The sequence below is a fragment of the Eucalyptus grandis genome, chromosome 8 (assembly GCF_016545825.1).
Source record: "Eucalyptus grandis isolate ANBG69807.140 chromosome 8, ASM1654582v1, whole genome shotgun sequence".
In the NCBI taxonomy this organism is placed as follows: Eukaryota; Viridiplantae; Streptophyta; class Magnoliopsida; order Myrtales; family Myrtaceae; genus Eucalyptus; species Eucalyptus grandis.
In genome coordinates, this window is record NC_052619.1 from 32188464 (window position 1) to 32198456 (window position 9993).

The 9993-nt window shown below is 38.6% G+C and overlaps 1 protein-coding gene across 2 annotated transcripts; it reads left to right on the forward strand.

Annotated features, from left to right (window-relative positions):
* The first annotated feature begins 4290 nt into the window (after positions 1-4290).
* Positions 4291-9324, forward strand: LOC104414089 (protein RMD5 homolog). Of its 2 annotated transcripts, XM_010025107.3 has the most exons (3): positions 4291-4497; positions 4874-4914; positions 7877-9324. In XM_010025107.3, exon 3 carries the CDS (start codon positions 7933-7935, stop codon positions 9091-9093), a length of 1161 nt encoding a protein of 386 aa, XP_010023409.2. In that variant the 5' UTR covers positions 4291-4497; positions 4874-4914; positions 7877-7932; the 3' UTR covers positions 9094-9324. The 2 variants fall into 2 exon arrangements, with proteins under 2 accessions (XP_010023409.2, XP_010023410.2); XM_010025108.3 differs by lacking the exons at positions 4291-4497; positions 4874-4914 and adding an exon at positions 5001-6719.
* Positions 9325-9993: the final 669 nt, after the last annotated feature.

The following is a 9993-nucleotide window of genomic DNA, read 5'->3' on the forward strand; positions in this document are numbered from 1 at the left end:
GTGAATTGAATAATTTATATGCTTTTGATGCTTCACTTATACTAAGAAAGACACATTTTTCAGCTTTGTCATCAAATTTCTTTCTTTTCTCATCCGAGACATAGGCATATGCGATGCATCCAAAGATTCTGAAATGATCTACAGCAGGTCTTCTCTCACTCCACGCCTCTTCTTTTATCATATTTTGAACAGCAAAAGTTGGACTTCTGTTCAAAACATGAATACTCCAATTTACTACTTCTGGCTAGAAAGTCTTTGTAACTCTTCCTCTTACCAATAAGCTTCTCACCATGTTGAGAATGGTTCCATTTTTCTCTCAGATACCCCATTTTGTTGTGGTATATATACGGCTTTAAGCTCTCCTCAAATGCTATGCCTTGCACAAAAAAACTTCAAATTCCTTTAAGTGATATTCACTACCACAATCTGTTTGAAGGGTCTTAATAGTGTTTCCTACTTCATTTTCCACATGAACTTTGAAGCTTTTAAATGTAGAGAAAGTTTCTAATTTTTCCTACAAAAAATAAAACCAGGTTTTTTTGGAAAAATCATCAATGAATGTAATTAAGTATCTTTTACCTCCATTAGAAAATGAGTTTATAATACACAAATGTTCGAATACACCAGTTGCAAAACACCTTTTGCTCTTCATGACTTCTCTTTCGAAAATTGAGAACGATGTTATTTACTAACAATACATTCTTTGCAAACTTGGGAATGAATAGTAATTTGAGGAAGACCTGTCACCATGCTTTTCTGTTTGAGGGTCTTCGATCCACCAAAACTCATGTGACCATAGCAAAAATGTTACAACCATGAGGGATCTTTCTTTTTAGCCATCAAACAAGATTGAATATTTTCAATCTTAAATGGAAACAATTTGTTTGAACTCATAGGAACAACTGCAATAGCTTCTCTAACGGAATCATAAATTTCACAAGCACCCCTCTTAATGGTGATAATATAACCATTTTCTTGTAATTAACTAGCACTCAATATGTTACTTTTCAGGTCAGGAACATACAACACATTAGAAATCATTTCCACAAAACCATTATTGGTTCTTATTTTAATATCACATTTTTCCATCATTTTCACAGTAGAATGATCCCCAAAACTTATAATGAAGTGAAAATCTTCATTTAGATAAGAAAAAGAAGACTTACTTCCACTCATGTGGTTACTACAACCTATATTCACATACCAAATATCTAACTTGGACTTCTTTTCATTTTGAACAGCCATCAACAACGTTTTCCTTTTCTTCAACAAAATTTGAACTCTTTGCATTTTCTTTATTATTAGGCAGCCTAGTATAACATTCAAATGCATAATGACCAAATTTATGACATCTAAAGCACTCTACCTTGGATTTGGTAGGATCCTATCCTCTACCTTTGCCTTGAAATTGATCATTATTGGCTTTGAAGTTCCTGCTAACATCTCTATTTCCTTGGTCTCCCCTTCCTTTACCTCTACCTCTACCTTTTCCTCTAAAATTGTTGGAATGAGTATTGATAGAAGCCTTCTACCTCTACCTTTTCCTCTAAAATTGTTGGAATGAGTATTGGTAAAAGCCTTCAACGCTTGCTCCTCTACTATTGAATTTATGTTCATCTTCTGTTCATCTTGCTCCTCTACTATTGAATTTATGTTCATCTTCTGTTCATGGACCAATAAGGAGTTTTGAAATTCATCAAGAGAGAACACATTTATATCTTTCAACTCTTCAATTGAGCAGACAATACAATTAAACTTTGGTGTTAGGGAACGCAAAATCTTCTCCACAATAGTAACGTCGTTTATCTTCTCGCCATGGAATCGCATCTTGTTGCTAATCTCCATTGTTATGGCACAATAGCTAGTGACAAATTCTCCATCCTTCATCGCTAGTGTCTCAAAATCTCATTTCAAGGCTTGAAGCTATGCACGCTTCACCCTAACAGGGCCTTGGTATTTCTTCTTCATAGAATCTCAAATATCCTTGCAAGTTTCTTTGCAAAAAATAGTCTCCATGATGAGACGATCAATAGTCTAAAAGAGATAATTTTTTGCCTTAAGGTCTATTAGCTTTCTAACTTCCAATTCTGCTTGATCTGTCAAAGTTGTGCCTGCCAGTGGCTCTTGAATTCCAAATTCGACAACTAACCAATACTCACTTGATCGTAAAAAATTATCCATCAGCATGCTCCAATAGTCATAGTGATTATCAAAGCGTGGAATTGCTGGTTGAATAAAAATTTTGGTCGTCATTGGAAATATTGCTGCTGTAATCATCTCACGTAGGTATCTCACACCTCCAAACCTTCTTTATCTTTTTAAAAACTCTCACTCTTCTTACAAACTCTGATATCATTGTAGTATAGTTAAAAGGAGAGGAGAGATGAGGCTGAAACTTCATCTTTCGTTCAGAATCTCAAAGTCTTTTACAAAGACAAATACATAACATAAAAACACCACTAAAATAGGACCCATAACTACTCATGTTCTGCATAAAACACTTACTCCACTAACTCCTAAAAACTAGGACAAGTAACACACAAATTAGCTAAACATGACTCTAACTCCTAAAAACTAGAATAACTGAAAAACCAAATTAGTAAAACCTGCAGAAAGAAACAACTATTATTTCAACAAAAATAGCATGGGATTCTTTCAATGACATTCTTAGCAAAGAATGCATTTTGTTCAACCACATTCCCAACTCCAGCAATAAACCCAACAATCTTCAGCGACAGGATCGCCGAGGCTCATGAACTTGGCGCTTAGATCGTCGCCGCTTCATGTCCGAAAGCTCTAGCTTGTGCTCATGCTGTGAAGATGCTTAACTACTCCTGTCATTCTAGATAACCAACTTCCTAACAGTTGCTAAAGCGCTAGAGTACGGAGACCAGATTTTACCGATTTGTCCTCTAGATCTCACCCTCCCAAAGCGAATGCAGTCTTGCAGAACATTCAATCGGGCCGCCGCGGGATCTTATGGACACAGATCCATCAAACGGATGTGATGCCGCTGTATCGAACCGTTTTACCAAACATAAAGGATCCATTCGTTTCGTGGAAAATATCAATGTTTCTGGAAAACATTTTCCTGGAAGTCATTTTCCAGGAAAATGACTCTATTTTTTCGTATTTGTTGAAACCTAAACTTTGAATGGAAAATATTTTCCATCGTTCGTTAGCTAATTTAATTGTTTGAGAAAAATTACTAAAAATTGAATTTTAATATTTTTAATTGACCAAAAAATTAGTTTTATTTTTTATATTTTTTTAAAATAATGAATTTTAAATTATTTGTATTTTTAAAAAGTCGAAATTTTTATTTTTATTTTTTATATTTTTAAATGAATTTTTAATTATTTGTATTTTTTAAAAATCGGAATTTTTCTTTTCTTTTTTCTTTCTTTTCTTTTTTTCCTTTTTCTTTTCCTTCCTCCTTCCTCCTCCTTCCTCCACCGCCGCATGCCAACGATGGCTAGCTACCCGGAACCAACCAAGACCTAGTTGCCGGATCCGATGAGCTCAAGGCCGAACCAATCTCGCCCAAGCTCGCCGAGTTTCATCGGGCTCGGCGAGTCGCGAGCTCGCCGAATCTGGGCGGTGGAGCTCGGCTCGCCTAGATCGAAGCCCAAGCTCCGCCACCGGATCCGGCGAGCTCATGGTTCGCCAGAGCTTGGCAAACCTCTGGCAAGCCGTGAGCTCCGTCCTAGGCCGGCGAGAGCTTCGCCTCGCCCCATCTGGTGAGGCTCGAGCTCGGCTTCGCCAGATCGAGCTAGGCAGGGCCTCGTCGGCCTAGGGTGAGGCTCGAGTTGGCTTGCGACTATTTGCCGACCGCAGCCTAGTCGCCGAACGCCACGGTGACCGGTCACCACCACCACCAAAGAAGAAGATGAAAAGGAAAGAAAAAAAAAAAAAAATTAAAAACTCGATTTTAAAAAGAAAAAGAAAGCATAAAAATAAAACGAAAATGTATTAATAAAAAGAAGCAAGATAGAAGAAGTTATGGAAAATGTTTTCCACTTTTTAGAAGTGGAAAACATTTTACTTATTTTTAAAGATTGTTAAACATTTTCTCGTAAACGAACGTTGAAAAATCCGGAAAACCTTTTCTTGAAAGTCATTTTCGGTGAAGCGAATGGACCGAAATGAAGGACTTGAGGAAAGCAGGTAGGGGGGGATTTGTAAAAGAGCCGAAACTTGAGGGGGCGAATCTGCAATTATCCCATAAAATAGACCCGGTAGGGCAAGGAGGATGTATAGACGGGGAACCTATAAGGCAGGGGCATTTCGGTAAAACTGCCACCAGATCTGTCGCCCATCTCCAGACTCCATCTCCTTCCTCTCTCTCTCTCGAGTAAGCCCCCCAGGCGGTTCTGCTTCTTCGCGAGGTTTCGTGTTCTCTCCGTCTCTTCGCGCATCGATGTTCGCGCGCTGTGGCAGATTCGTGAGCTCCGCCGTCGGTTCGTGCTGCCTTCCCATGGGCGCAATCATTTCTGGGTCTGACCCTTGTTTCGCCTTTTGTCGTCGTCTTGTGCTGTGTTCGTATTTGGTTTTCTTCGTTTGCTTGCGTGTGGAATCTTCCTTCCTGGGTAGAGAGAACCTCTTCTCTCTGTTCGGTTCCCATGTGAATCGAGACGTGCCATCGTTTTTTTACCTTGAGTCTGTTCACCGGCCTCTGTGTTTCTCTGTGTGGGTGTGCGCGTGTGTGTGGTTATCGGATCGCCGAGGAGGGTGGCTCCACGCTGGGCAACTGTTGCCCCGCTCCGTCTCGGAAAATTCGTGTCTTGATTCATTTAATTCGAAAGATGGAGTGTGATGGGTCGCGGGTCGCAGTTGAAATGGTGTTTGATGACTTCTTTGTGTTAACTTTCAGGTGAATGCGTCTCTTCACTGTGTAAGCGGCATTCGAATCTGGTAAAGACCTCTTTTTTCTTCCTCATCAATTACTAGAGTTGATTGGTTGCATTTTCTTTTTCTTTTTTTAATGTAATTTTCTATGCATAGCGGTTATGTAGTTTATGAGGATGTATGACTTCTCATGACATTAGTTTTGACATTAGTTTTGAGAGGCTCGGTTTCATTTGGGTTTGAAAGAGAGCCCTGCCATCTTGTCTACGTGAGGTTTTATTAATTTCTTGATGCCCAATTACGACACTTTTTTTCATGACATTTGATTTGTCATGTTTGGGATAATTTTAGTGATAATATCTTCTTTTCCTTTTTGTTTCTCCTCATAAGAAAGGAATCCTAATTTGACTTTGAAACCTTTGCAAGGAGGAGAGGAAAAGACCGATCCTCATCACTTGCAATCTCAGATGGATAGATGGTCTTAGGCAGAAAGCATTCAATTCCCTAAAGAGAATCAGTGTCAGTATAGATCTACAATAGAGGAACCAACCTTCTAATAGCCAATTCCTTTTCCAAATGGTCAGTGTCGTTCAGGAAATAAGAGAAAGTGGGGAGGATGAAAGGTGGGATGGAAAGTGAAGAAAACTTTGAGACTTTATGAGAAGGGAAGGAGACAAATTTACACTTTTTAGCTACTTTTTTCCTAATTTTCCTTCTCTCTCTTATCCAACACAGCCTCTTGAGATCTGCACAATCCTATAATTGATGAATTGCCTATTTAAATTCTATAATTGGTCTATCGGCAGCATGTTGAGTAGGGGTATGATTGGTACGAAAACGTCATAAAATAAGGTATGATTGTCCTAGGTTCCTCTTTGTTAGCCTTTTTATTTATTACCTCAGGTCTGAACTCTGATTCAGTTACATGCAAACAAAGGGCATAGTTGAATTGGAAAATTTAAATTGCAAGGATTACATTGGGAATAACCTTATGTGATGATGTCTAAAGATGATATGGGGATGACCATTATTCCTTTGATAGGGTGATCTTGCACTTATATCTTCAAGCTTTAAAAAAATATACCAAAACATAAAAGAATCCTTTAGAACTGAAATCTCTTTTATCTAGAGCTTTCTAATGAATTAAAATACAATGGATTTGTATTCATCAAGATCAAGAAAATGGCAAAATGGTGATTTGACAGCTTAAATAGGGATTATTAGGATAGTTCACACTGATCAGAATTTTCTGGGCTGATGGCTCCATGATGGTAGGGGTATGTTCTGTAAGTTAATTGAGTCGAAGGTTCTGTAGGTTCAAGTTGTCCATAGGGACCTGGATTCCTTTTGGTGTCTTTTGATTTAATGCCTTTTTCTTGTACTCATTTCTTGTTCACTATATTTAAATGCAACATTTCAGACTTTTCCTTCTATGATTCTTGCATGGATGTCTTGAGCTTTTAATTGTGGTTTAGCTTGTGTATAGCATTAGTTATAGAAACTTGGTTCATATGGTTTCTTCATAGTTCTTTATTTGTAAAAGGAGGATTTTTCAATTCCTCTCTGTTTTTGTTTGACATGGAAAGAGCAACATAAGAGCCTTTAAAAGTAGTTTGCTGTTTATATTTTCTGAAAATTGGTTTGAAATTGTACACTTTTGGTATGCTGGAAGCGCATGCATGTAAATGCACTGATTGCATGGTAGATGATTTGCCCTGTAGCCAACCTCTTTTTGCATATGGCTTTGCACCCCCTTGGTGCGCTATAGTCATTATATGTTCACCTTCCCCCCACACCTAGCCAGGAAAAAAAAAAAAAGGAAGAAAGATGGATAAAGGAAACTGACAGTCAGGTGCCATAAATTTGTTCATGTGAGTGAGCTTTTTCCAGGTTATGATGTTCTTTTCTTAAGTCTCGCTGTAGTTCTTTAATTCTAATCTTGCCTTCTTGACATATGGGGTTTATCATTGATTATTTTCTAGAGCTGGTGATGAATTGCTGGCTAGCAGGCAATAGCTGTTTGCCTTCTATCTGGTGTGCTACCATAGAAGGTTTTCTGTCACAATTAATCAGTGTGTGTTTCTCGAGATGGCTCTGGGGATCAGACTTAAGTGTCAGTTTAAATTATTTATGGGTTTTCTGTTGCTTGTCTTGAAATAAGGTTTAATACGATTGTTTGCAGATTGCAGTTTTTTTTACTAGAGTTTCATGTGTGTTTGTGTTGTGTGTGTGTGTGTGTGTCCTACTTTTTGAACATTAATGAACCTTCCCTTCATCAAGAGTTCATCTCTTATCTTCCTCTATTGAGGCAATGAATAGTGCATTTCTTCAGATAGAATCTTATTTATGGGTTGAGGAGCCTCTGCAACTGGTGATTCGATAATCCTGTTGCCCATGGCTGTGTTATTCAAGTTGTCTTTGACGTATAACATGAGCTTTTGGCATCTGATATGGTTGACAAAATTGAGTTATGCCACTAATAATTTGATGCTTAACAATAGAGAGAAGGAATTCTAGGTCAGCAAGATCCCTGCTTCGCTTATATTCTTTAAGAAAGAAGAAAAGAAAGACCAGTAGTATCGCCTCTGCTTCCTTCCCTAGAACCAGAACAGGAATCTTTCAATCTAACTAACTGGTACTTATATGAGCATTATAATGCAAAAAGTAGGACAACTCCCTATCTTTATGATTTCACTTTGTTATATTTTGGCTTTGTATTCTTAGGAGGTGCTATAAGCCTCCAGGTTAATCCTGTTGCTTTTTGCTTGAGCTGCTTGCATAGGGTGATTCTATATGTTCTGGCATAGCACTTGTCTCGTTATAGATATCATTGAGTGAACTTTGTTTAAGTAGTCACTCTGTAGTCTTTGTTGATTTATAAGCTCATAATTTATGAAATTTAAGATTCTGTTAGTGATAAGGGAACAAAGTGTCTCATCGTTCCATTGATGGTTCTGTTGTGACTGTTGTTTATGAGATTCAGTCTCTCAATGGAAATTAAGTGTGCCCTTTCTTCCTTGTCCGGCAGGTGCTTGTTTCATTGTTTGCTGATCAAAGTTTGCCATACTGTGAGCAAGACAGAAAATGGATGTGAACTCTATTAGAGATGCATTTGATAGAGTCACTAAAAAACAGAAGCTTTCATATTCCAAGACCCAAGAAGTGATTGATCAAATTACTCGAGAAATTTCGGACTCAATAGAGAAAATTCGGAATGCTCATAATTCTGACTCTTGCTCAGACTACAAAGCTTTACTTGCTGATCTCAAGACCAAGATAAAAGAGATAGCTCCAGGGACCCTCTTAGAAGGCACGCAGAAGGAATTGAATGTTGCACTTAGCAAGTATCCGAAGCTTCTAGAAAAGTCCTTTAATCCAGATATATCTAAGGCTTACAGAAATGTTGACCTTGATACAGCCACAGTTAACTACGTAATTGCAAGCCATTTCTACCGACAGGGTCTTTTTGATGTCGGCGATTGCTTTGTTACTGAGGCGATGGAGCCAGAATCCATTGCTTCAATAAGGTCTCCATATGTAGAGATGTACCAGATACTTGAAGCAATGAAGAGTCGAAATCTAGAACCAGCACTGAAATGGGCTACTTCCAACTGTAGTAAACTTAAAGCAAATGGGTCCGACCTTGAAGTAAAACTTCATCGAATGCAGTATGTGGAGATATTACAAAGTGGAAACAGAGACGAGGCCCTTAAGTATGCAAGGAACCACTTGGCAAATTTTGCATCTGACCACTTCATTGAAATTCAGAAGCTTATGGGTTGTCTCTTGTGGGCTGGAAAGCTTGAACAGTCCCCATACCCTGATTTACTATCCCCTGCTAACTGGGACAAGTTGGCTGAAGAACTAACAAGGCAGTTTTGCAGTTTTTTGGGACAATCCTTTGAGAGCCCTCTGGGCGTGACTGTAGCTGCTGGTGTCCAGGCTTTGCCACCACTTTTAAAGTATATGAACGTGTTTTGGGGAAAGAAGCAAGAGTGGCAGTCAATGAAGCAATTGCCGGTTCCAGTTGAGTTGGATGATGAGTTTCAGTTTCACTCCATATTTGTGTGTCCGGTGTCCAAGGAGCAAGCTACAGATGATAATCCGCCAATGCTAATGCCCTGTGGACATGTTCTCTGCAAGCAGTCAATAGTGAGGATGTCAAAGAACCTCTCCAAGACCTTTAAGTGCCCCTATTGTCCAACTGATATCGACTCAAATTTCTGCAAGTCACTGTATTTCTGACTTGTGCCACTTGTATTACATAGATGTACAAGTATCTCTCTCTCTCTCTGTCTCTCTCTCTCTCTCTCACAGTTGGACCAAATTGCATGTGCATAAACTAGTTGTGTACCCACGAAAGGGTGACAATCGTGATCAATTGTTCCTTACTGTTGGCAGCATATGTAAATAGACATTCTTTTGATGTATTCATGTGGGAATGGAAATGCAAGCTGGTGTCTTGACATTAGATGGTATGGTAGGCATATCTTTTGTAAGCTACACAGTATTCAGAGCTTTTCGCATCTAAGCTTTGCCAGGTCTGCCCAGTTAGCGGAGTCTGAAAGTCATGTAGGGTGATGACAAGTGTTAGATGTTCTATTGACCCTCTCCTAGTTTATATTCTCCGGCATCTCGACATTATTAAGTCAAAATTACTTCTCAGTTCCTACCAAGTGATCTTAGTCGTAGATGGAGATCATTTAAGATCTTGACCGTTAAGGGAAAGGCAAAAGAGATTATCATTCGGTACATTTTGAACATACAAATTTCAATTTGAAATAGTTATTTCATTGTTGTAATTCTTGGAAACATGATGTTTAAATCGGAGACTTGCATGAAATTCTTATTTAGAATTAAGACAGAAACAGACAGCATCAACAGTATGGACTGGGATTCTAGACTATGAGCTGCATGCACTGCTCCTCTTATTGAGAGTCGAATACTAACAGCATTCCTAGTTTTCATCAATTACTCTTCCCCCTTTCATGTCTTTGTTGGTGAAGTTGGCTTCATCAAATGCTCTTTCCGTTTCATGTCTTGCTTCCCCACTTTTCTTTTTCGGGAAGCAAATTCCAGTGAGGTCCTTTCGAAGTTTAATGTGAAAATATGTTTCGAAGTGTTGCGCTTCTTGGCATGGTGGAA